General features: G+C 36.9%; 1 protein-coding gene across 1 annotated transcript; it reads left to right on the top strand.

Moving 5' to 3' along the window:
* The first annotated feature begins 256 nt into the window (after positions 1-256).
* Positions 257-27,953, top strand: LOC127853622 (DDB1- and CUL4-associated factor 6-like). Its single transcript, XM_052388292.1, has 16 exons — positions 257-371; positions 1,700-1,761; positions 2,375-2,467; positions 4,373-4,549; positions 7,673-7,786; positions 8,390-8,525; positions 9,869-10,029; positions 11,093-11,140; positions 12,686-12,923; positions 13,942-16,053; positions 16,889-17,042; positions 17,568-17,721; positions 18,936-19,092; positions 22,574-22,662; positions 24,341-24,446; positions 25,067-27,953. Exons 1-16 carry the CDS (start codon positions 302-304, stop codon positions 25,129-25,131), a joined length of 3,936 nt encoding a protein of 1,311 aa, XP_052244252.1. The 5' UTR covers positions 257-301; the 3' UTR covers positions 25,132-27,953.

Genomic DNA, 27,953 nt, shown 5'->3' with positions numbered 1-27,953 from the left:
CCCTATATCATCCGCTCTTTTATCCGCCTTTTAGTACGTGCCACGCAAAAGCGAGGAACCGGACAGAACGGTTTATTGCAACATTAGTCAGGCGTAACCAAATCCCGGAAAAGACCCAAGTAATCGGGTGACGTCATTCAAGTTTGACTGGACTTGGCAAAGGTGTAATTCGCTCTACTTATGTTACTCGAGAACACGCGTTGTAAACCGCACACTGCTCTTATTTAGTGACATGCAACCGGTGAAATGTAGCCGCTACACAACAACAACTACAACAACAACAAATGTCAAAACAAGAGAAATGTTACAACATTTTATAAAGCGTGAGAGAGGAGATTGTGACATTGTTCAGCTCTATAATGTAGCTAAAGGTAGTAATTGAGGACTTAAATATTGCATTTACCGATTTAAAATGCTTTGAATAACAAATTGCACAAAATATGGAAACCCTGGCATTTCATGAATAAACTTCACAAACATATTAAATTTACCTGAATTGCAGCCGGCGGATGGTACCCTTGCATGCAACCTAAAAATACACAAAGATATTTCAACACACTATACTTGTTGACATTTCTATGTTGAAATTTGGAACAGTGTAAATATTCAACATCTGTTCGACATCGTTATTGACTTAGGCTTCATAAAATATCACTATATCATATATGAAAAAGATTGGTGTACTGCAACCTAACCAATACTATAGCGACACTATAAGTCAAAACATTACCAGAGTTTTCCAATATGGAAGATGTTGTTAAATTATTGCAACTAGTTTGGACCCTTAACTTTTGGAAAAGACTCTTTTTCATTAGACGAGACAGCCATGCAATTCCATGTAATAAAGTAAAACTAACTGCACTTACACAAATTTAGATGAATTTTGTTTGAATCATACATATTTGTTCAGTTTTCATTTGTTTTATTGAAATTAAATTTCAATAAGGTCCTGTGTGGGGTTGACTGACCACCTTCAAAAGTGGTTGGTAATCAGCGCCTGTTTGTCTGTAGCAACAGTTTTTTAGAAACACCTATGTTCTGACTCCTGATCACATATTGGATTTAAAAGCATGAGTTTAGCTGTTTAAAGAGCCCTATTGATCTCAAAGCCTAGTCAACTATTCAGAAGTACTTTGCAATTTAAATTGCATCATTGATTGCTATGCTAGGTGACAAATGGCCACAGTAGTTCACTATTTAAAAAGCACCATTGATACAGCTGGTTGTCTAGTTTGCTTTTACTCATCTAAACCTTCAATTTTCAAATGCAAAATATATTCACATAGTCACGTCAGTGACTCACTACATTAAAGCCACCCTGTAGTAAACTCGGGCTAAATGCATGTGCATAAATTGTCGTCCTAGATAAGTCTTGCAGTCGACACGGGCTTAACAGGGACAACCCTTTCAGCTTTAATAAATAATTTTTTCAAAGGAAGTCTTTTGTAAACCAAAATCGAGTTTAGAAGTAAATTGTTTTCCCTGTTTAGTTTGTGGGGACTGCACAGGCTTATCTGGGACAATACTTTATGCACATGCAGTTAGCGCTGTTTTTGCAGATTGCTGCTAATTTTTATAATCAAAGCGCTACATCTGTATCAAAAAGCTATTAAAGGTTATGAATCATCTTCGGTGGTAACTGTATTTATTTCAAATGATTTGTATCTGTGATTATAAGTAAATATGATTCATTTTTCAGGAAATGTTGACTACCTTCGTCGTATGAAATTGGAAAGACGCCTAGACGTACATACAGGATGTGTAAGTTAGCAACTTTTGAAATTGTTAATTGTTTCCTTTAGAATTGAAATGAAACAACAAGTTAACTATAATAACCTGTAGGCTTCCGGTAGGCAATGTTAGTCTATTGCTCATCAAAATCATGTTAATAAAATTGACATCATTGATATCACATTCAAGATATCATAATGTATAACACTGTTAAGACTGATATAAATGTTGATTGAAAATTGTATGGGAAGGTCCATCCATTAGCACTTTCCCACTCAGAAGTAAAGTGAAATGGCTATAGGCAAGCAGAATAAAACCAGAACAGCCTGTGAGTAACTCGCAGTCTATTCAGGTTTAATGCTGTTTGTTGCTCATCAGTATTTTGGATGGAAATAAAGCCTTTGAAACTTTAATCTTTTAATGATTCTATATATGCAGTCTGTCATCAGCTTATCAGGGATGACACTCTCTGGGTAAACTAGATTTAAGCCAGTAGACACCTCCTTCAAACGAAAAATGGCATAAAAGCGGACAGCGTTTTCACTGATAAGCATATGCAGGCTACACAGGATAATCTCTGAAGACACTACACACATGCATTAAGCCCCATTATCCCAGAGTGAGGCTTATATTTCATTTTTAGGTGAACACAATATGTTGGAATGACAAAGGGACGAATATTCTGTCAGGTTCCGATGATCTACATCTGGTTGTTTCCAATCCATTCATAGGAAAGGTTGGTATAAAATATTATTATATGAGCTTCATTTTGGGAAAACTGGGATTAATGTATGTGAATTGTTGTCCCATATCAGCCTTAGCAGTGTGTGAATTGTTGTTCCATATCAGGCTGTGCAGTGTGTGAATTGTTGTCCCATATCAGCCTTAGCAGTGTGTGAATTGTTGTCCCATATCAGGCTGTGCAGTGTGTGAATTGTTGTCCCATATCAGGCTGTGCAGTGTGTGAATTGTTGTCCCATATCAGCCTTAGCAGTGTGAGAATTGTTGTCCCATATCAGGCTGTGCAGTGTGTGAATTGTTGTCCCATATCAGTATGTGCAGTGTGTGAATTGTTGTCCCATATCAGGCTTTGCAGTGTGTGAATTTTTGTCCCATATCAGGCTGTGCAGTGTGTGAATTGTTGTCCCATATCAGGCTGTGCAGTGTGTGAATTGTTGTCCCATATCAGGCTTTGCAGTGTGTGAATTGTTGTCCCAAATCAGGCTGTGCAGTGTGTGAATTGTTGTCCCATATCAGGCTTTGCAGTGTGTGAATTGTTGTCCTATATCAGGCTGTGCAGTGTGTGAATTGTTGTCCCATATCAGGCTGTGCAGTGTGTGAATTGTTATCCCATATCAGGCTTTGCAGTGTGTGAATTGTTGTCCCATATCAGGCTGTGCATTGTGTGAATTGTTGTCCCATATCAGGCTGTGCAGTGTGTGAATTGTTGTCCCATATCAGGCTTTGCAGTGTGTGAATTGTTGTCCCATATCAGGCTGTGCAGTGTGTGAATTGTTGTCCCATATCAGGCTGTGCAGTGTGTGAATTGTTGTCCCATATCAGGCTGTGCAGTGTGTGAATTGTTGTCCCATATCAGGCTGTGCAGTGTGTGAATTGTTGTCCCATATCAGGCTGCGCAGTGTGTGAATTGTTGTCCCATATTAGGCTTTGCAGTGTGTGAATTGTTAACCTATATCAGGCTGTGCAGTGTGTGAATTTTTGTCCCATATCAGGCTGGGCAGTGTGCAAAGGCTTATATAGGAAGAAGCTTTCCGCTTTTATTTAATTTTTCGCATTAAGAAGGTCTTTTCTAAACGAAAAATCCAGTTACCAGTAAGTCAGAAAGTGTTGTCCCTGATTAGCCTGTGGGGACCGAACAGGCTAATTGTGGAAGACACTTTACACGCATGCATTTAGCCCAGATTTCTCAGAATGAGGCTAATGTGCCTTTTTGATTTTCTGCCACCAATTAACACTATTAAAAAAAGTTAGAGCGTTTTCTGTTTTTGTATCATACTAGTTGTCAGACTGTTTTTAATAAAAACTAGTTTGTCTGGCTTTGGCAATAATCGTTATTCTGTGAAAAGTGTTGTTTACTTGACAATAGTTTTTGATTTGTTTTTCTGTTTAGGTATTTAAATGTTAAATGCCTTTTATGGAATATTATGCTGGATTTGTCTAAGTTTATCAAATTCTTATTACGGTAAAAATCATTAGGCCTACAAAAAACATGTTTTATCGATCCTTTAAATACAAGTGTATCGTAAAAAAAAGGTACTATGCTTATTTTATTTTTGATACCATACCAGCTGGACTATTATAAAGACGTTATCATAATGTTATGTAAACATTTATTGCCCAAGCTTAATGAAACTTTTTAATAAAAATAAAAGCTAAAAAAAACTTGTGAATACTCTAGGAGGTACATTTTTCCAGATTGTCATGAAACATGCTCAGAACATTTGTTGTTATGAAATCTCGGCTGAGATCCTACAAAAAAGGTGAGGTGGGTATACAATATTATTATTAATGGATCGGGTCGGTTGAATTTGCCAAATGTCATAAAACTTTCTCTAAAAATGTGTACTCATGATACCTCAGCTAAAATAAATAAGTGTACACTAGCTAACACATATTCAAGGTGTTAACGAAGGTACGTTCAGGTCACCGACAGAACATCTTCAGTGCCAGGTACCTGCCTAACGGCCTTGACAACGAGACGGTCAGCTGCTCCGGGGACGGGAAAATATTCTACACCCGTCTGGAGAGGCATGATACAGAGTGTCGTTTTGACTGCCATTATGGAACTACGTACAAGGTGAGCATTGGTTTATATGAGTGGCCCTCTGGGAAAACTGGGCTTAATGCATGGGCATAAAATGTTGTCCTAGATAAGCTTGTGTCGTCCACACAGAGGTAAGCTTGTGCGGTCTGCACAGGCTAATCTGTGATGACACTTTTGCCAAAACTCGATTTTTGCCAAGAAGAGACTTTCTTTAAAAAGAAAAATGCAATCAAAGCGGGGAGTGGCGTCCATGTGCGGACTGCACAGGCTAATGTGGAACAAAACTTAAAGCAAATGTATCAACGCGGCTCATATTGTTGCGCTGGCATGTCATATGTGTCGGTTCCATTTTAGCTCACCTGTTTGCTCAGGTGAGCTTTTCTGACCGGTCTTTTTCCGTTGTATGTCCGTCCGTCCGTCTGTCCATTAACATTTGCTCGTAAACACTCTAGAGGCCACATTTCTTGTCCCATCTTCATGAAACTTGGTCAGAAGCATGTCCCAATGAAATCTCGGCCGAGTTCGAAACTGGGTTGTGCCGGGTCAAAAACTAGGTCATAAGGTCAAAAAAAAGAAAAACCTTGTTAACACTGTAGAAGTCACATTTCATGCCCAATCTTCATGTAACTTTGTCAAAATGTTTGACTTAATGATATCTTGGTTGAGTTAAAAAGTGGTTCCGATCCGTTGAAAAACATGGCCGCCAGTGGGCGGGGAAGTTTTCCTTATTTGGCTATAGAGAAACCTTGTAAACACTCTAGAAGTCCCAATTTTTGCCCAATCATCATGAAAATTGGTTAAAATATTAGTTCAATTGATGTCTCGGACGAGTTCGAAAATGGTCGAGATCGGTGAAAAAACATGGCCGCCAGTGGGAGGGGCATTTTTCTCTATATGTATATAGTGGCAGTTTTCCCTATTTGGCTTTAGAGAAACCTTGTAAACACTCTAGAAGTCAAAATTTTTGCCGAATCATCATGAAAGTTGGTCAAAACATTGGTTTTATTGATATCTCGGACGAGTTTAAAAATGGTCGGGATTGGTGAAAAAACATGGCTGCCAGTGGGCGGGGCATTTTTCTCAATAGGTATATAGTGAAAACATGTGAACACTCTAGAAGTCACATTTTTGGCCCAATTTTCATGAAATTTGCTCAGTACATTTGTTTCCTTGATACGAGAGTTGAGTTCCAAAATGGTTCCGGTCAGTTGAATAACATGGCTGCTGGGAGGGGGGCAGTTTTGTCATTATGCCCCCACCCCCCCCCCCCCCCTTTCGAAGAAGAGGATGTATATTGTTTTGCTCATGTCGGTCCGTCCACCAGATGGTTTCCGGATGATAACTCAAGAGCGCTTATGCCAAGGATCATGAAACTTCATAGGTACATTGATCATGACTCGCAGATGACTCCTATTGATTTTTAGGTCACTAGGTAAAAGGTCAAGGTCACAATGACATGAAATAGTAAAATGGTTTCTGGATGATAACTCAAGAACACTTATGCCTAGGATCATGAAACTTCATAGATACATTGATCATGACTCACAGATGACCCCTATTGATTTTCAGGTCACTAGGTCAAAGGTCAAGGTCATGATGTCCCGAAATAGTAAAATGGTTTCTGGATTATAACTCAAGAACGCTTATGCCTAGGATCATGAAACTTCATAGGTATATTGATCATGACTCGCAGATGACCCCTATTGATTATCAGGTCACTAGGTCAAAGGTCAAGGTCACAGTGCCAAATAACATAGTCACACAATGGCTGTCAAGGGCACGGTGACCCAACTTAGAAAAAAGGTTTCTGGATGATAACTCAAGAATGCTTACGCCTAGGATCATGAAACTTCATAGGTATATTGATCATGACTCGCAGATGAAATAATGATGAAACTTGACCAGGATGTTTGTCTGGACAATATCTAGGTCAAGTTTGACATTTGGTAAAGATTGAATGAACCGACTCCTTTCAGGTGAGCGAACTAGGGCCATCTTGGCCCTCTTGGATATGTTTATAAAAGACATAAAAAATGCTTAGATAGTTTCTATAAAACATTGTCTATTCAATATATATCAATATTGTTCAAGTATGACTTTGGATCAAAATTGTCCATGCCCAGGTATGCCATATGATGTTGTTTTATATAGTTGGAATGTTAATATGATTGTTTACAGTAAATTTTGGGATTTTGTTACTTGCTCATCAGTATCATCGCTCATCATTTGTAGCCCTGTTTCAATTGCTTTTCACTGAGTTTTTATGCATGTGCTCAATGATCCATTCTGGATTAGCCTGTGCAGTTCATACAGCCTAATCAGGGTCGACACTTTACCACTAATCTGGATTTATGCTGAGAAGAGACATCCTTTGAACAAAAATACCATAAAAAATACCATAAAAGCAGAAAGTATTGTCACTGATTAGCCTGTGTGAACTGTACATACCTATCTTGAACAACACTGTATGCACATGTATGAAGCTCAGTTCTCCCAGAACGTAGCTCCAATTATAAACACAAACAATACTAGATTGTCAGCACAAGACCATAGGTAATCATATTGTGTGGTGTTGTTTTTTGTTAGGTCCTGGTGATCCCCAATGATGCCTCGACATTTCTCAGCTGTTGCTCTGGAAAAACGTTTCTTAATGCATGTGCAAAAAGTGTCATTTCAGACTTGCCTGTGCTGTCCACACAGGATAATCAGGGAAGACATTTTTCGCTTTTATAGGACTTTTTATTGATAGGAAGTCCCTGATGCCAAAAATCCTGATAAAGCGGAAAGTGTCATCCCTGATTAGCCTGTGCAGACTGCACAGGCAAATCTGGGACGACACTTCACGCACATGCATAAAGTCCAATATGTTTTTGTTGCCTAGGTCCTGATGATCCCCAGTGAGTTAACCCATTTATGCATAGCGTCTAGAAAAAAGGCCTTGGCAAACAGCGTAGGCCCAGATGAGACGCCGCATGATGCGCCGTCTCATCTGGGTCTATGCTGTTTGCTTAAAGGAATTTCTGTAAGAAATATTCTAAATATGGAAATAAATATACTAGACATCCCTAATTTTGGAAATAAATTGATCTTATTTAGAAGGATGGGAGAGTCAACTAGGCATAAATGGGTTAAGTCCAATACATTTTTGCTGCCTAGGTCCTGGTGATCCCCAGTGAGGCCTCCACATTTCTCAGCTGTGGGGAAGATGGCACGGTCAGGTTCTTTGATCTGCGGGCAAAAACATCTTGCAACAAACCTTCATGCAAAGACGTCAGTGGATTTTAATTTATACTTATACCTTTTGTGCATGCCTCGGCATCTACTTCTGCCTTCAGGCATATAGTGATTGGCCTGTGTGTTCGTTCTTCTGTAACTGTGTCCACTGTCCCTAGCTCTTTATTAGGTTCATGCAAAATGACTTTTTTCGTCTAACGTCCTTCATGTTTTCTGCTATTGTTTGATACTTGCATGGATGTTTTGGACTGAGAATTATTCAAATGGGCAAATAAATTGATACTGACATCATCATTTATTAAACGCATCATCTTGTGTTCATTAAAATTGTGTTTTTTATCTTGCATACTATTTAAAAATGGATTTTGCTTACAAATTACTTCTTAAACATTTAATTTCAATCATAAGTAATTTATTGTGAATGTGTAACACTTATTGATATGTGTTTATAAGGTTCTATAGGCAAATTTTCCAATAATATGTACACAAAATTGTGAAAATATATTTGAATATATACCTTTTTCTTTTGCCTTATAGTGAGAAAAATACCTGTCTTATGTTTGAAATGTGTCCATACCTGTCTGTAACAGCTAGTTACAGTTATAAACATGAAAGAACTTACATGGTTTTTGGTTTAAGGATGTGTTAATATCGTGTCGGAGTGCAGTGACTGCCATCGTTGCTAACCCAGTGTTGCCATGGCAACTTGCTGTTGGTTGTTCTGACAGCAATGTTCGTGTGTACGATCGTAGAATGCTGGGAACCAGAGCCACAGGTATGTCTGAAAGAATTGAGCTTGATTCTTGGAAAACTGGGCCTAATGCATGTATGTAAAGAGTCTGCACCGGCTAATCAAGCATGACACTTTCTACCTTAACTAGATATCTGCTGAGGAGAGATTTTCCTAAACAAAAAAAACATAAAAGTGACAAATATTATTATACCCCCACAAATGAAGTTTAGGGGGGTATATAGGAGTGAACTTGTCTGTCTGTTGGTCTGTTGGTCAGTCCTTATTAAGTGTCCGCTCTCTAATTCAAGTTGTTTTCATCCGATCTTCACCAAACTTGGTCAGATGTTGTATCTACATGTAGATGATGTCTAGGTCAAGTTCGAATATGGGTCATGCCAGGTCAAAAACTAGGTCACGGAGTCACTTAGTGCGTTTTAAACATTGAGCATGGTGTCAATGCGGCATGTGGGGGTACTCGTCACGTCTGTGACAAAGCTCTAGTTGATGATTAGCCTGTACAGTCTGCACAGGCTTATCATGGACGACACTTCACACACGTGCATTAAGCCCATATTTCCCAGATTGCAGCTCAATTAAAATGTGGCTTTAAAATGTATGCATTAAGGAACAATTAAAATGGAGCATTTATATATTGAATGCCAGAAGAATTAAAAAGCAACCTTAATTTGATTATAATTCAAGCCAATTTCCGAAGTGCATTTATTTTGGGGATCATGTACAATTATTAGAAAGTTTATGAAATGAAAAATATAAAGCTATTTAACTGCATATGTTTTCAAATATGGTAATATACATGTATATATGGTAATATTTAGACAATTACAATGCTGATAAATAATATTGAATTAGTTGATGTGAGTCCAATGTCAGTTTTTCAGCTGTGTATATTATATATTTTCAACAATAATAGGGTTATTTATTAACAGAATTAACCAACCTTACCTTAAATAAACTGAACCATAATACAAACGTGTGTAAGTTATTATGTTCGTAAAATTAATCATGTATGCAGCAATACTTTTTGAAATGACTTACAAGACAAGTTTTAAAAATGCACCAATATTATCCAGGTGAACACATGCTCAGATGAAAGGGGTTAAATGCATGTTTGTAAAGTGACGTCACATATTAGCCTGTGAAGTCTGCACTACAAATCAGGGACAACACTCCCCCTTAACAGGATTTTTGCTAATAACAGAGTTCCTTTATACAAAAGAAAGCCATGTAAGTGAAAACTGTCGTCCCTGCTGACTGCACATGCTAATGTGAGATGACTTAACGCACATGCATTAAGCCTGGTTTTCCCAGGACGCTGCTAAAATCTTCCATGCATCACATATTGAATGTTCTCGTAATTTTCCCAGGTAATTACTGTGGTAAGGGAATCACAGGGTTGCAGTGTGTGTTCACACCTCCGAGTCTGGAGAAGGAATCGCATAGAGTGACCTCCCTTAGTTACTCCAATGATGGACAGGAAGTTCTGGTGAGCTACTCGTCTGAGTTTCTCTACATCTTCTCTCCACAAGTGAGTATAAGCTGTAACATCCTTATTATTTATGGGACATTTATTTTTGTTGATTTCAATGGCTGGCAATTAATTTAAAATAAACATTTCAGAAAATTACCGACAACAATTCCTTTTCCCCAAAATCAGAAATCCAAGAATTAAGGTGTCCACAAAGCCTTTTTTTCAAAAACCACAAAATATCATGCTGATGATTATATTAAATGATTTTTCAATAATACAGAGTACAATCCTGGGCAGGTATTATAAACAGTATTTTTGACACATCTTCCTTCATTTCCTTGAAATGTTTAGAAAAGTATAATGCAATAAATACAGCATCTGAACTTACATGCCTATATTTACTCTTTTCAAAACGGCAAGTAGGTGCTTACACGATTCATTGTGTATAACAAGTGCTGTAATCTTATAAAGTTTTGCTTAAACCAATGTAGATTTACATTAATGGGATAGAATATAAGTATTAGTTTATTATATGAACCTGGTTCGGGAAATCTGGGTGTAATGCATGTGCTAAAAGTTTAGTCAGAGCTAGGTGAGCCTGTGCAGTCCACACAGGACCTTAATTGATCCTTGGCCAATAAGTTGGAATTTGGGCAAACAATTGATAATTGTTTTCGAGACCTTGTGTCCAATAATTGTTTTTCAACACTGTGTTGGACCATGAAGCCCTTTCACGCACAGAAATGCATTTGGATGCATTTTTGATCCAGAGAAAATCAAATTAATTAAAGACTTTTTTTAAACTTGATTCAAGTTTTAAAGGCTTAATTTCCAAGCCTAAGATACTGATGAGCTGCAAACAGCATAAAGATAAGAGACTGTGCGTTACCTGGAGGCTTATTAAGATAAGAGACTGTGCGTTACCTGGAGGCTTTTCTGGTTTTAAGCTAGTTGCCTATAGTCATTTCATTGAGCTTCTGAGCTGGAAAGGATTAATTAGTGCTTGACCTAAGATAATCAACATGGTCTCAGAAAAGTAGTTTGATGAAAATCCTTATTAACTTAACTTGGAAATTAATTAAGTACATGTTTGTTTCATAAAAAAATGTCTTATTTGCAGGATGTTACCCAGGCAAAGTGCTTGAAAAAAGAACTTCCAGAGGAGAAGGTAAAAGATGTACAAATGTAGTTTGTTAAAACTATTCTTTTTATACGTTTTGTTAAACAGGAGGTATTAGGGGAACACCTGTGGCATATGGGCCGAGTCTGCTCTGTATTTCAAATGAGCCTCACTCTGGGAAAACAGGGTTTAATGCATGTGCATACAGTGTTATCACTGATTAGCCTGTGCAATTGGATTTTTGGTAAGAAGAGACTTCCTTTTAAAAAAATATTATAAAATCATAAAAGTGTCGTCCCGGAGTAGCCTTTGCAGACTGCACAGGCTGGTCTGGTATGGCACTTTACACATAATGACATATGCATTAAAACCCGTTTTTTTCAAGGAAATGTTTTTATTGGATAATCATGAAACTTTGTGATAATTTGTGACGGCATAAAAGTTTCATGACCAGTCACATCGCATGGATTACTTCTGAATAATGTCTGCTAAATAAAATTGGCCTAAAATCTCCGCCAACAATTATAACTTGCCAGTTAGCCTTAAGTATTTTCAATGTATTAGCTTTAAATTATCATGAATGTGTCAAATTGATTTTGTTTACTGTGTAACTCAAAAAGTTTTTAGCGTATCGTCATTAGATGTGGTGTGCAAACATTTTTACAACATACTAAGACATTCTTCACAGATCAATGTTACCCAGACCTCTAAACTGGCATATTTTGTAGAAAGATGTCACCCGTGTTCCTCATTTACATCAGTTCTTTTGTGTTCAATCTCATTAAGTTTTTAAGACAGTGCTCATATAATGCTTTATGTGACTCTTGTCTAAAAATATGGAAAAGTATGTCTTTGGTTGTTGCGGAACAAGGCATTGCAGTGAAATTAATTGCCATGTTCCAAACATGTACATCATGAGGCAAAAACAGTTAAATGAGAATATATAAGTGTGCTGCCCAATAAGCCGCATGCAAGTATCAATAATATTTCCCCAAAGTTGATCACTATTAGTATTATAACCAGGCAGGGAAGGGATATATAAGATGCATAATTGGGAAATGATGTATCATCATGATACAATGATACCATCGTATCATGCAGATACGATGCAAGATTTCAACATGAAACTTCATGGGTGTGTAGAATTCAATGGTTATAAGTGCCATGGTCAAGAATTTTTCAAATAAGAGTTCTGGCAATTGGTTGTTTTTGTATGATGAAACTGTTCGGGCTATATCTCAGATACGCCACAAGATTTCAACATGAAACTTCACTGGTTTATAGATATCAATGAAGATAATTACAATGCATGAAAACAATTACCCTACCCCTAATTGAATAAATTTTTTAGGATTATACCATACATCAAGTGATTTGCACCAATCCATAAACAAAATGTATGTGGCATGCAATTCAACGAACATGCTTTTTTTTTCACATTTCTGAGTTATTCGTCCTTGCAAACATATCTGACAAAATTAATTAAGGGCATCACATAACAAATTCTGACATTGACTAATACGGCATTTCATTTTGGCTACAGTTCGCTTAAAAAATACCTAGATGGGTTTAGTTTTGTACTGCTTTTTCAAGGTTGTTGCAAAGCATTCAGCAGACTGTGATGATCCCAAGCCAGGCCCCTCATCGACCCCAGATGAAGGAGCCGCAGGGTCAGACCCATGTCCCCAACATCCACCGGTGAAGAGGCTCCGCCTCCGAGGTGACTGGTCTGACACTGGGCCAGGGGCTAGACCCATACGGGTACGCTCTGAGGCATCAGAAATGGAGGCAACTGCGTCCAGCGTTGATACAGGACATGTGGCATCTGCAGGTGAGCATTTGCATGCCTACGTCAAATGAGCTGTGTTCTGGGAAAACTGGGCTAAATGCATGTGCGTTAAGTGTTGTCCTAGATTAGCCTGTGCAGTCCACACATGCTAATAAGGGATAACACTTTCTGCCTAAAGTGGATTTTAATTCAGAAGTGACCTCCTAATTAACAATTTTATAAAAGTTCAAAGTGTGGTGCCTGATTAACCTGTGCAGGGACAACACTTAAAGCACATGCATTCAGCCCTGTGTTCCCAATAGGAGGCTACTTGGCATGCTTACATAAGTGATCATGGTGAAAACATGTTTGAATGATCATGGTGAAAAAATGTTTGAATGATCATGGTGAAAAAATGTTTGTTTCATTTAAATTTTATAATAATGAAATGTGAAATGCGCAAACAACTCCTTGGTCGGTGGGTCTGTCTGTGGGTAGACCACTATGTTTACAATCAATAACTCGTCAAGGAATTGATCGATTAGCTTGATACTTCACATTTGCATTGGCCTTGGACAGTAGATGACAATAAGTGTGAAAATCGTTTCCGATCAATAACTTAGAAACGAATTGACCGATTTGCTTGATACTTCACATATGCATTGGAATTTAAAACAGTAGATGACCCCTATTGAAATTGGGGTCACTAGTTCAAATCCCTTTTGGGGACATATGTCTCTGATGGCAGAACTCTTGTTCTTTTTGTGGTACTTGCTTTTTCCCTGTGAGTTGATGATATTGTTATGAGCAATGAGACATGTGAAAACAGGGCTTAATGTATGTGCATAAAGTTTTGTCAAAGATTAGTCAATGCAGTCAAAACAGGCTAATCAAGGACCACTCTGTCAGCAAACACTGAATGTTCGTTACGAACAGCCTTCTATTAACGAAAAATTCCATAAAAGGGGAAAGTATCGTCCATTATCTGGGACAAACTATTTACATGCATTAAGCCCCATTTTCACAGAACGCGGCTAAAATATTTACTCATACAGGTTTTGATCTCTTTTTTTTTCTTCAGAGCCAGAGTCCAGATCCTCTGTTATGAACAGAATGTCAGACCTGCTGACCCGTTGGCTTCACACGAACATGAGACAGGGCCGGGCAACGTCTGAAAACTCTGAACTTCCGGAATTAGTGGCAAGTAACCTCACTGAATCAGTGGCTAGTAACCTCCCGGAATCAGTGGCTAGTAACCTCTCTGAATCAGTGGAAAGCAACACATCTTGTTCTGCTTATGATGCCCCAACATCAGAGAATTCAGTGGCTGCTGCAACAACAACTGCGATAGAACCTATTGGAGGCGCCCAACATTCAACAGATGGTCCACTTGTTGGGGATGATGTGTCTGTAGCTAATGCTAAACTTTCGATAGATGGTCAACTAACTGTTGAAAATCCACCTATATTAGATAGAACACTTATGACAGCTGCTCAGGTCTCTAAAGAAAACTTATCTGCAACTAGTACCACACCTTCAGATGGCGCATTGAATCCAGACGACCTCTCAACAATAGTCAGCTCCAATATTACCGAAGATCAACTGACTTCAGAATGCCTGCCATCAATAAGCGACCCAATCACTACTGGAAGGTCACCCACAACCGAATATTCACAAGCTACAGTCAGTCCTTTGTGTATGGAAAACACATCATCCATCAGCAGCCAGCGGTACCCTAGTAAACCTCCTTTTGCTCCTTTCAATGCAAATCGTGAACTAAGTGTAAATCCTTGTCTGCTTCCTCTGAAGACAGACAATTCCAATGAAGGTGCTGCCAATGATATTACTGGTATTGAAATTCAGCATGGCATGGAGCAATCACTACTTGGCAATAATTTGCTGCCGGAACCCTCAGAAATGTTGGAAATTGTCGACCCAGCTACAACGAACAATGAAATGTCAGAGTCATTAAAGCACTCATGTTTAGCTACTGTGAAAGCTGTTAGTACTGATCAGCTTTGCACAGGACCGCTAGACATGGATGTGTTTGACTGCAGTCCGGAGTCACTTTGTTCAAAATCGGATGAATCTCAAAGCTCTGTGGTGAACAAATTGGGTGAAATTGCAATGGATGACAACGACGAAAATAGCAGAAATTGTTTCTTAAATAGTTACAGAAAAGACAATGAAGTGGAAAATGTTAGGTCTCAAACTGGTCTGTCTTTCAATTCACCAGAGTTTGGATTTGATGAAGGGAGTCAGAATATGTATAATCCTTTGCAGCCTACGTCCTATCATGAACCTAAAAGTCATGAACTTGAATACTTGAACCCTTCAATGCCATCACAAAGAGAAAGTTCAAGTGAACTGATGCAGTCACCGACTGCACTGAAGGAATCCTCAGAAATAGCTGAAGCCCGCAGTGAAAGCATTGATATAAGAAATTCAGTTTCAGCCGCTGTGCAGTCGTTGAGAGAAAGGAATCTTGAGCCAGTTGTGTGTCTGCATTTCTCCACTGAAGGAACCACTGCTGGCATGATCCGAGTAGGTTTTACACAGGTGCAAAGCTCTGATGATGAAATAATGTCGGAAAGTGTTGTTCAAGGTGAGAGATCTGACGATCCTATTGCGAACATGGAAGATGTTGAACATTTGAGATCTGATGAAAACTTGAGATCTAAAAATGAGCCTTGTTTGAGGGTAGAAAATGCTCAGGTTTCGGGGGAATTTTCATCACATAAGGCAGAAACAAATACATTTTTGATTGGACCTAACCTTGGTGTAAATAATGAACAAATACAGAGAAATGTGAATTCTGAAAGGAGATTAGATGAAGATTCAGATGGGGCAAGTGCAATAAAAGTGGAGGTTGGCACCACTGGCTTTCAACCATTCTTGCCAGAAACTTTACCAGTAGGCCATGAACAAGCTTTCTGTGATTCTGAACATTCAAAAGTCGTTACTAGCAGTACTGGTGAACTTTCTGAACAATCTTGTAACATGGACTGTGATTCTTCTGTCAATGACAGCAGTAATGATGTGCCTACAAGTAATCAAGTTTTAGCTGGAAATGGGTCTGAACAGCGTGTTACTGATTATGCAATCAACACAGAAATGGAGGTATCAGCATCTGCTGCCAGTAGTTCTGAAGATTTGTCCTTACCAAGAACCCATGCTACATCAGAAACATCAGGTTTGTTTCCATGGTTAGCTTTAAGTCTGTTGCCTTAGTAGAATCAGTACTTTGTGTCTATGAGGGTGTCTACTTGTTTTCATAGTTATTTCAGCTTTTGCTAGTTTTTACTGAGCGTCAAAGCTGTGTTTACTTCAACCATTTAACTCTCAGATATACGTTTTTACCAATTTATTTCAAATTTAATTGAAGACTTTCCTTATAGATTCAAGTTAAAAAGGCTCCCATTTCCAACCCCTAAAATATTGATGAGCAGCAAACAGCATAAAACCTGAGAAACTCGCAGGCTGGACTGGTTTAATGCTTGTTGAATATAGGCATTTTCACTTTGCTTCTGAGTGGGAAAGGGTTAAGGCCCATTTTTATGTCCACTTTTTTTCCACCTTTGTTTATGAATGTCAGAGAGATAGTTATTTCTCATTAATCTCAATACATGTATTTTCTTGTTAATGTTTGTTTATGTTTTTTTACTTCTTCTAAAATTTTGGTCAAATTTTCTAATGATATTCATCCCAATTTCCAGTCTCATAATTATTTATTTTTTCCCTAATAACTGTCTTCAATCCCTGATTAAAGGTTTCCGAAAACAAAATTAAATAAATTTCAACATTTAGTTCATTTCCCAGTTCAGCTCTTTTAATTGAACATAAATAAATAAAATATTAAAAACATTTAAATTCAATTTTAAAGTATTATTTAGCAAAAAACAACAACTACCCAAATTTACTTAAAATAATGTGATTTTTCCTCATCCAAAATGCCCCTGTCCGCATTCCTAAAATGTAGCAAAAAACACTGCTCAAAACATAGTATCACTTCATATGTGAACTGGTAGGTTCCTCTGGGGCTGCTGTGAGACACCGTCGTATAGGCCATAGTGGGCCACCTACCGGGCACTTTCAGCTCCATGATGATGATGACAGCGACAGTGGTAGTGAGGATAATGCGGATGGCAATGATGGGGTTGGGCAAGATGAAGCTACTCGAAGGTAAGTGTATAATAATGTATAAAATTGTAGACCTTATATGCAATTATTTAGATGTAAGCCGAACTGAGGGAATATGGGTCTTAACTGATGTGCGTTTAATGTTGTTCCAGATTATCCAGTGTCGTCTGCACAGGCTTATCAGAGACAACTCTTTTTGTTTTAATGGAATTTTTAAAGCGAGGCTCTATTCGGCTATTAAAATTTCTGAAAATGTTTGAAAGTGAAGTATCCTTTTATAATTTACTGTTAAAATATAAGAAAATGGCTTCAAATATCTTTCGGTCTAGAGCTTTCTCTTTAACAGAAGCCAAGTAAAAATGGCTACACACAAACAGCAAAAACCTGAACATCATGCAAGTCACTTGCAGGCTGTTCAGACTTTATGCTGTTTGCTGCTCAGCAGTATCTTAGGGGTGAAAATTAAGCCTTTAAGATTTGAATTTTCATTTTCGAAGGGACTACAAACATGTCAAAATGAATATCTGAGCTTTATATGATTACATGTACATCTTTCTCTGTTAACAGGCGCGATCAGGAGAGAACAAGTGCGGCATTGAAGCTGCAGGCGTTTCACCGCCTCCGTCAGAAGGCTCGGGAAAAGAAGGAGCTGGAGACGTGGAACATGCTGCGACCTCGGGTCATACAGAGGTTCAAAGGTCACAGGAACGCCAGGACTATGGTGGGTAGGGGATTAAGGTTTTCAGAATGAAATTTCGATGCATGAGCGATGCAATAATTAAGCTGAGCTCTTAGAAAAAAGGGTTTAATGCATGTGCGTAAACTTCCGTTAAGTGTTGTCCCAGATTAGCCTGTGCAGTCTGCAGACTTTTTTTCCAGAGCAAGGTTTATTTATTTATTTATTAAAAATAAGCCTTGTTGATGTGTGTGCATGTTTTAAAATTAATTGCATTTTTTTAATGTGGACACATTTTATGGACAGCTTAAATTCAGTGCATAATGCTTTTGTTTAAAAAAAATTACATTGATTTTTTTACGTGCAAGTACTTCATGGAATTGTGTTTAAACTTAGTGTTATTTTCAGCTTACAGTTGAATTTTCTATTAAATTGTTTGAATATAAATGCAGATAATGATTTTCAATAAGTAGAGTCTTATCTCTGATTCTCTTCATCTCTTGCTTAAATGTATCTATGGTTTAAATAGTTTGCAAAAAACTGGGCTGAATGCATGTGCGTAAAGTGTCATCAAAGATTAGCCTGTGTAGTCCACACAGACTTATCAGGTATAACAATTTCCACTTTTATTAAATGACATGTTTAAGGAGGTCTCTTCTTGGACAATTCCTGTCAAGGCGGAAAGTGTCATTCCTAACCCTTTCAGTGCTGAAACCGAATTTTGAAGGCCTTTGCAAACAGTTTGGATCCAGATGAGACGCCACAGAACGTGGCGTCTCATCAGGATCCAAACTGTTTGCTTTTCTGATAGTATTCTTTGAAAAAAAAAGAAGAAAATGCTTATTTTAGAAATTCAGCAGACGACATTTTAGCAGACGACAAATTTCCCAGCATGCAAAGGGTTAACAAGCCTGATAAGCCTTAGACTGCACTGGCTAATCTTGGAAAGCCTTTTACTCACATGGATTAGGTCCTGTTTTCCTAGAACGCAGACCATGTGATGAGTGGCTCCAACTGTGGCAAAATGTTTGTGTGTGAAAACTGGGCTTAATGCATGTACGTAAAGTGTCATCCCAGATTAGCCTGTACAGTCTGCAGAGGCTAATCTGGGATGACACTTTCCGCTGGTATGGAATTATTTATTTTAAGGACATCTCTTCTTAACAAAAATCCTGTCTAGGCAGAAAGTGTCATCCCTGAATAGCCTGTGTGGACTGCACAGGCTAATCTGGGACAACACTTTATGGTCATGCATTCAGATCAAGGAGGCCAACTTCTGGGGCACTGACCATGTGATGAGTGGGTCTGACTGTGGCCATGTGTTCGTGTGGGATCGCCACACGGCCCGCGTCGTCATGTTGTTGGAGGCAGACAAGCATGTTGTCAACTGCATTCAACCTCACCCGTATGATCCAGGTATGTTCTGGTTTATTGGAATTTATATGCCTCAATCTTTATGATCCTGGTAGCTGGTAGATTGCAGTGTATTCGATTTTTTAACAATTTTATATCAATAGAAAATGTCATTCATATGTTGTTGTAATTTTAGTATAAAATACAAACAACCAACTAGAAATCCTGTTTCTCAGACTGTGAATTGGTTTCTGTGTTCAATAGCTGAAAAAACTGGACATTTACTATTAAATTATGTCATTTAAGTACTCATCTTAAGTAGGTCATGATGACATGTAAATATTCACATTTTACAATTTAATTAAGGGCTTAATGCATATGCTTATAGTGTCTTCCCTGATTAGTCATTGCAATCAGCACAGAATTATGTGCCCTTGAACTAAGCATGCGGGGTTATAACTCAAGTTTGTGAAAGATCGCTAGTTTATCCCAGCCATTTAATGATGTCCGTCATGTAATCAGGTCATAACTGTAGAGTCAACTGTAGGGAGCATTCAATTAGGATGAATACATGTATATCAGTGCTGGTTTTTCCCAGGTATCTTAATAAATAAATCAACAGCTTCAGTAAGTGAGCCATAAACCCCATTTTACTCAATTTTTATATATTTTTATATTATACTGTTTTGTGGAAGCGATTTACCACAATTGTCACTTTCCTTAATAAATAGACTACCTGATAGAAATGTGTTCATCTCCTGAAGCTTTCGTTAAAGTTTTTATAATTAATAATAACATACTTAGTTCTCTTCATTATCGCTAAATTAATATCTTGTATAGGTAAATCACATTTCTGTGTATACTTATTACTCTTAAACCCATCCCCATATTGTTTTAATAGATTTAGGATTCTTAAGGCACTTTGACATATAAATGTGTTATATTTATTTACTTTGTCACATTTGGCGTCATGTTTTCATTTTATGTAGGCATAGATACATTTGATTATAATTGTTTTAGACACGCATTTTGTAAGTGATTTATTCTTACATAAATATGAGGTTCAGCTAAACGCCGGGTATGCAGATACTTTGATAACAGATGGTACTTCGATACCAGATAACAACAAAAGCCAAGCGCGAGAGTTGAGTTCTTCAGCTTTTTTGCATTTATGTTCTGTTCATTTGTTTTTTAGACAAGTAACATTGCTTGGTCGATTAATGGTATACATGTGTAGCACTTCGTATTGCGGAGCAAGAAAGTCGTGAAAATAACCCAGTCGATTATAAAAAAAGAGATAAAATTTCACTGATAATCATCATTAATTCGATGATCATACGTATTTCAACAAAATAAAAATACTTGGAAATAAATCAAGAACGTGCCAACTAATCGAAATAACAGATCAATATGTCCTTTAATGTTACAACATGTTAAATTTTAGTTAAATAACGTATTTGAGGAAATTCAAATGTTTTAAGCGTCGGATGCCAAATTTTCATGGACACTTATATTACCGATCATCTCAAAGACAATGGCACTTCGATTCCAGATAACTCGACACTTTTTACCAGATATATCACACTCTATTTAGTGAATCAGAAATGCAGAATTCGCTGTGGGATACTGCTATAGTAAGCAGGCAATAAATAAAAATGTATGTACTGACGTAAATTAACAACAAATTACCCAAACATGTTCTCATCGCTTTGGAATATGATAATAAAAGGGAAAGGGAAGTGCAATAAAAGGGAAAGAGAAGTGTTTCCTATAAGTAGAGCTCAATATAAAGGGAATTTTCCAATCTCTTTTAAATTTTTTCGGCTATGCATCAGTATCGTCTTCATGATGCGATTCTTATGAGCACCAACGACAAAAAAAAATATGAGGTGTACTGACTGCTTTAAGACCCCTTGCTCCCCTTATCTATAAGTTCAATTGAACACAGTCGTGTTGATTCACGTGATCCGTTGTATTTTCAATTCTTTTAATCTCAATTTACCACTTAAAAACAAGTTTATTGTTTAGACAATTATTTTCGGTCGTCACTTGAAATATATTACTTCAGAAATAAGCATTTGAATCTTATTTAAAATTTGCACTTATAATATTAATTATATAAATTAATAGAAATAATATTTTTGAAAACAAACAACGCCATTGGTTATATTTTACATATGTATGTAATTACGTTATGCATACATTCCCAATGTGTCGGGCTTGACAATGCAAATTCAAAATGTTTCGTAAGAATAGCCATAATATACACAAACGCATATCAGGTAGAAGATAAAACTCCGTTATCAGAGTGCCCAATTTGTTGAAAGTCTCTGTTATCCGAAGTGCCCTATATCGGGAATCAAAGTATCCGCAACTTCATGAATACCACCTATTAAAACATGCCCTATCTTCGTTTATATTTGATTGAATACTATCAAAATTTCAGTATTTGAAGCACAGTGATTACTCTACATGCTGGAATATCAAACAATTTCTTGCAATATTTCTAAGTAGGTTTATTTTGTTGAAATGTTTACTGTTCATCCAGTTAATGCTGTTTTCCGACCGAATTTTCTATTTTTTGGAGAAAAATCTACCATTGTTCCGTGATTTTTTTCTTTGCAATAAAAAATGATATACCATTTATAAACTCGACCATGAGCCTTGTCTAATCTTTATGATATAACTTTTTAAAAAAATGGATGAACTTACCTCTCGCGCTTGGCTTTTGTTGTTATCTGGTATCGAAGTGCCATCTGTTATCAAAGTATCCGCATACCCAGCGTGAGCTAGCCCTTATAAAAGTTAAAACCCACAATGCTTTGCATCGACAGTAAGAAAGCTGTGATCCCAGTTTTAATCATATACGGTAACATTTATACTCAAAATCAACAAATATTTCGCAAAATATTTTGTAAAATAATGTTAACCAATAAAAAATCTGTGTTCCTTATAGCAATAGCCAAAATTTCAATGCTAGATGTGGTATTGTAACCTAGATTTAACATGATACAAAATGCTTGTTTTAATTTTTTTGTAGCACAATATATTCCATTTTTAATTTCCCGAAAAGATATCTATTCATACAAAACACCAACACTAACTTGGTACATGAACATGTGTTGAATATATTGTTTTGCAAAAAACAAAAAAGAGCATTTTGTATCTTGTTAATCTATGTTACCAGACCACATCTAGCGTAGAAATTTTGGCTATTGCTAAAAGCAACATTGATTATTTTTGTCTTAGCTTTATTATTTTTTCGAACATTGTAAGAAATATTCTTTGATTATAAGCATTTATGGGCTTTTAATGTTCACAATTGGTATCCTGTTATAAAAGTAGTGGCTATGAACAAGATTTGTCTCCCCTGATTTAGTTTCTGGAAGTCATTTGTCCTATATTAATAGCTGTATACTCATTACTGGCAACCGAGTGCAATGATAATAAGATTAAGTAGATAAGCTTGAATTTGATTGACACTTGTGGAAGCCTCTTGTCTAATATTATTGTGTCTGTGATATATCCTTCTATTCCTTTCTAGTACTTGCCACTAGTGGTATTGATTATGATATCAAGATCTGGTCCCCACTCCATGAACAACCATGCTTCGATGAACAGTCTGCAGATGAGGTTGGTAACAAAGGGAAAACTGGGCTTGAGAAATTTGGGTAACATGTTGGCCCTAATTAGCCTTTGCAGTCTGCACTGGCTAATCAAGGATGACATTTTACGCCTAACTGAATTTTTTGTTCAAAGAGACTTTCTTCAAACAAAACATTCCATACAAGCGGAAAATTACGTCCCTGATTAGCATTAGCCAGTGCAAACTGTACAGGCCCTATCAATGGAGCATGAATATTCTGCTTTGCACAGGTCAGTCTGTTGGTCAGGCACTATAAGGTTGGACAGTAGACCTTACATTTATTAGCAATATCTTGAGATCTACTTTGACGTACAACAATGCAAAGATGGATACGTATGAAGGAAAGAAAACAGTTAATTATTGATTTTGCAGTCAAGGTTCTGGGTATTCATAGTGTGAAATTAAATAATTACAATAGTCATTTCAAGAAGTCACATAAAGTACATGTTATAGTCACGAAAAACACCCCTGAAGCAATTGTGATTAAACACCAACTGAACATGATTCATTCCCTGATTATTGGATGTATTAATGGACTGACAGCTGTAAATACTTCATTTTATCCTAATTGACATGGTTTTTATAAAAAAGACTTTTCCAGCAATTTTCATTATCCATATAGTGATTTAATTGGTAATTGTGTGCTAATATCTACACTTGTTTTAGTCAAACCAAACAAGAAAGATTATGCCATAGGTGTCAATTTAATTCCCATACGTTTTACAATAAAATTGTGTTAGGAAATGGTCAGCCATGCATTGATGTAAAGATGGCATGCAAGTTACGACATTTACAAAAAAATGAAGATCTAATCTTCATTAGAAATCAGGTCCTGCATATACAGGCTTGACAATAGCAATGGGAAGGCATTCCTATCACATTTGTATGGGTGTGCTCTGTGAAAAAGGGGTTTAATGCATGTGCGTAAAGTGTCAATCCAGATTTGCCTGTGCATTCCGCACAGGCTAACCAGGGATGACACTTTCTGCTTTTATGATATCTTCTGTTTAAAGAAAGTCTCTTCTCAGCAAAAATCCAGTAAAGCCGGAAAGTGTCGTCCAAGAATAGTCTGTGTGGACTGCAAACTTTACGCACATGCATTAAGCCCCCTTTTCACAGAGCACGGCTCATATATATATATCTGATTGTGGGTCATTCAGCATGCAGGGGATTAAAATTAGGGATCCTCATTTGATGATCAGTTTGTTTAGGGAGCAACTTCTGCCTCATTTGTCAATCAATAAATTTGAAACATCACAAGTTTCATCACAACCACAAGTGAAGTGTGCAAGACACTTTTTTCTTCTCTTCGAATCCACACAATCCTGAGGTATTTGCCCCTGTATATAGCTGACAAAGGGTTGCTGAGGTATTTGTCGTATTAGCCTAATTCTGAGAAAACTGGACTCAATGCATGTGCATAATGTGTCATCCAATATAAGTCTGAACAGCCCACTCAGGCTACTCATGGATGGCACTTTTCGCTTTTAGCATATTTTTAGAATACAGGAATCCTCTTCTTTTCAAAGTTAGGGTGGAAAGTTTGTTTGACGCGTTGCCACACATGCATTTAACCCAGTTTCCTGAGAATGTGACTCATATTTAAGCCCAGTTTTCCCAGAATATGATTCATATACGTGACAGCTCTTGTTTCCTGTGTTCCAGGTGGTGGCAATGAATGCGGTGATGCTGGAGGAGACTCGAGACACCATCACTGTGCCCGCCTCCTTCATGCTGAGAGTGCTGGCCTCCATCAACAGCATCAGATCCGGTAAGGGCCAGAATATAGTCTATCGCTTTTCTCCAGACCTTGCATAATGAGAAAAATGTAAATATGTCTTAAAAAAGGACAAGTTTAAGTATACCTCTGCAAACACGATTAAGAGAGGTTAAATTGGAGTCACACTGGTAAAAGTGATGTTAGTTTGTGGAGTTAACTACATCCCACGTTTCACAGGATATCAAATTGAGCATCTGAAGATAAATATATCATCACCACGATGTGATGATGTGCGAGACATTTATTTCGTCCCTGGTTGACCACATATTAGCTCTTGAAGATTTGCTGACTAAGCAGTAGAGGGGTATTTGCCATAGTTGTAACATAGCTCTTGTTTCAGTGTAGTATCGTACATATTTTATTTTGTTTTACCAAATTGTTATACTAACATCAGTGCAATTGTCTATTTTCTATGAGCACATGCTGACATTTCTGTCTCTTCTTCCAACAGTCTTCACAAAAGTGAATGTTCAATCCCAATACTTAACTTAATTTTAGTCAGTAAATAGCTATGTTACAAACACTGCTTGTCTTCTATGTTTAAATGCTTATATTTATGAAATAAAAGCATGTAATGACTTATTCACTTGTACAAATAATCTTTTATGAAGGTCGCAGAAGTGCAGAGAGAAACAGGAATGTTGAAGACATGCAGGAGCAAGAGGATCAACCTTGACCTTGAGATGATGGTCATTGTATCCATAGTTACCAAGAAATCAAGGTCATTTTGTCCATAGCAACAGATTCAACAAGGCTCTGTATTCATAGTAACCATTATTCAAGGTCACTATCTTATTATCTGCAATTTAAACAAGGTCACGGTATCCTATGCATAAAAAACAAGGTAACCGTATTGTACTTATAGCAGAGCTTAGGTCACATGATTCAGGTATGCTGATCATAAGGGCATTTTTGAAGTATTTTAGGTTTATCTTAGAATATTTGCACATAATGAAAATTAAATACATACTATTGTCTATTTGAGGATATGAATACTTATGGGAGAGCTTAGGTCACATGAAAACATAGTGATTGAGGTCATGAGCGTTAACATGTATGCTGTTCAAAAGGGGTATTTTTAGGTGTTTTAGGTTTATCTTAGAATATTTGCACATACCGGTAATGAGAATAAAATAAAGTGTTGTTTATTTGAAGATATGAATACATATACAAATCTATTGATAGAAAAACACACATTAGTGAATAATTAAGCCCAGATTAAATAAAAGATAAGAATGAAGTTCTAAGTACATATAGTGTATATTGGGATTGTATTTAGGGCTTGTTGGAAGGTCAAGGTCACTGTTACTTTAATAGCAAAACAGTATCCGATCAATAACTTGAGTTTAGATGAAGATATTTCACTGAAATTTTGTGTGAGGTAGCTTAAGTAAAGATCGAGCTTGGGATTGCTTTTGGTGTCAGTCAGGTAAAGGTCAAGGTCACTGCTTCTAAAAATAGCAACACGGCAAACAGGTGGTTTCCTTTCTATAAATTAATTCTGCATTGACCCATCTTGATTAACTGTAATGGAGACTTAGCTTTAAATAGTATTTTCCGGCTTGTCTGGTAAAGGTCAAGGTCACTGTTGCTAAAAATATTGTTTAAAGTGTCATATGCTGAGCTAGAGGTATTGCACTGACATTTTATATGCAGGTTGCTTGAATACAGACTAAGCATGGGTGTTCACTAGAGGCAAGTCCTGAAAGGTCAAAGTCATTGTTTCTTACAAAATAAATATTTCTACTCATATACTTAGTGCTTAATTTGTGTATATTGGTGGTTATATGTATACCTGGCTTGGAATTCAATCTGGATCAAGGTAAATGTATTTATAAAAAAGAGTGTTTCAGGTCAACAGCTTGAGTTTTTATGTGGTTGTTGTTCTGAAGTGTTGTGTTTTTGTAGCTTTCATGCAGACCTAGCTTGGGGGTGCATTTTGGTCGAGTACAAAAAGGTCATAGTTACTCAAAATAATTTATCTGTTTTCGTCTCAATATCTTGAGTGTGGATCAAGATGATGTGATGATATAATGTTTGAAGGTAAATTAGTAGACATATTTACCCTCCCTTGGTGGAGAGTTTTTTTCAATAAAAAACAAATAACTGCGCTATAAAAAATATTTGATATTTTATGATAGAAATGCATTCTACTAAATCTTGTTCATGTAAATTAAATATAGAATCCTTATATCATGAAAACTCAGAAAAGAATGCTGTTCAATACTATTCTAATGTCAAAATGTAAAGATATAAAGGGCTCAACAAACCTGACCTTAAAGGTTATTATATTAATTTGTTTTTATGAATGCAAAATTTGTTAAACACTATGTATCACTTATCTTAGCCATTATTGCACGCCTTTCTCATAATTGTAATAAACCTTGCTCTGAACAATTAGGGCTTAATACATACACTTAAAATGTTTTCCCTGATTAGCAAGTGCAGTCCCCACAAACTAATCTGGGACATCACTTAACCCTTTGCATGCTGGGAAATTTGTCTTCTGCTAAAATGTTGTCTGCTGAATTTATAAAATTATCATTTTCTTCGATTTTTTTCAAAGAATACAATCAGAATAGCAAACAGTTTGGATCCTGATGAGACACCACGTTCTGTGGCGTCTCATCTGGATCCAAACTGTTTGCAAAGGCCTTTAAAATTTGGTTCCAGCACTTAAAGAGTTAACGCCAATGCATTAAGCCCTGTTTTCTCAGAGCGAGGCTTTAATTCATTTATAAGATGTAAACAAAAAAAGAGAAGTAAGCTCATAGAAGCTCCTTTTCGCCGACTTGTTTTGAGAGTTAAGTTTTTTTATGTATGTTTTTATGGTATATGCAGCTTTTCAAATAATGGATTGTTTAAATGTGAATCAACCACTGTGTTGATTGCAAACTGGTTCTGTATTTTGTCGTAATCTATTGTCTGTCTTAAAAACATTTTTTGTGAATCTGCTTTTTATATTTTGAGGTGTTTGATTACATTATAAGCTCGGCTGTTTTCGGACAGTACCTGAGGTTTTGTCATAGCCAGCTCTTCGTGTCGTCTGCCGGCGTCATGCTAAAACCTTGACATTTTGATCTAAAATCAAAGTGCTTCCACCTACAACTTTGAAACTTCATATGTAAATGCACCTTGATGAGCTCTACACGCCACACCCATTTTTGGGTCCCTAGGTCAAAGGTCAAGGTCACTGTGACCTCTAAAAAAAAATCTGACAAGCTTTCGCAGCCGAGCGTGGCACCCGTTATGCGCTGCTCTTGTTTTACATATATCATAGTGTTCATATCAGATATAGAAATATTATATACCATTTTCATTATCAACACAGCATCTGTTTACAGTCTTTTTGAGTTATATTTATTGTTTATTTAAGGGTGTATGTTATTCAATGAATTGATTGATTTGTGACTTGAGATTAGTTTTAATTTACTAGTATAAGGTTTGTTTATGGCTTGTTTTACATAAAATCGTGATTCAATTACAAATGAAAATATT

The sequence above is a fragment of the Dreissena polymorpha genome, chromosome 12 (assembly GCF_020536995.1).
Source record: "Dreissena polymorpha isolate Duluth1 chromosome 12, UMN_Dpol_1.0, whole genome shotgun sequence".
Taxonomy (NCBI): domain Eukaryota; kingdom Metazoa; phylum Mollusca; class Bivalvia; order Myida; family Dreissenidae; genus Dreissena; species Dreissena polymorpha.
The sequence above is the reverse complement of the archived record's forward strand: the minus strand, read 5'-3'. Positions and strand labels throughout refer to the sequence as shown.

Bases quoted from the DNA above. Each gene is read 5' to 3' on its own strand.
- LOC127853622 (XM_052388292.1), top strand. From the start codon at position 302: ATGTTACAACATTTTATAAAGCGTGAGAGAGGAGATTGTGACATTGTT. The intron at 2,468-4,372 runs GTTGGTATAAAA...CACATATTCAAG, and splicing joins CCAATCCATTCATAGGAAAG to GTGTTAACGAAGGTACGTTC. The intron at 19,093-22,573 runs GTATGTTCTGGT...ATTCCTTTCTAG, and splicing joins ACCTCACCCGTATGATCCAG to TACTTGCCACTAGTGGTATT.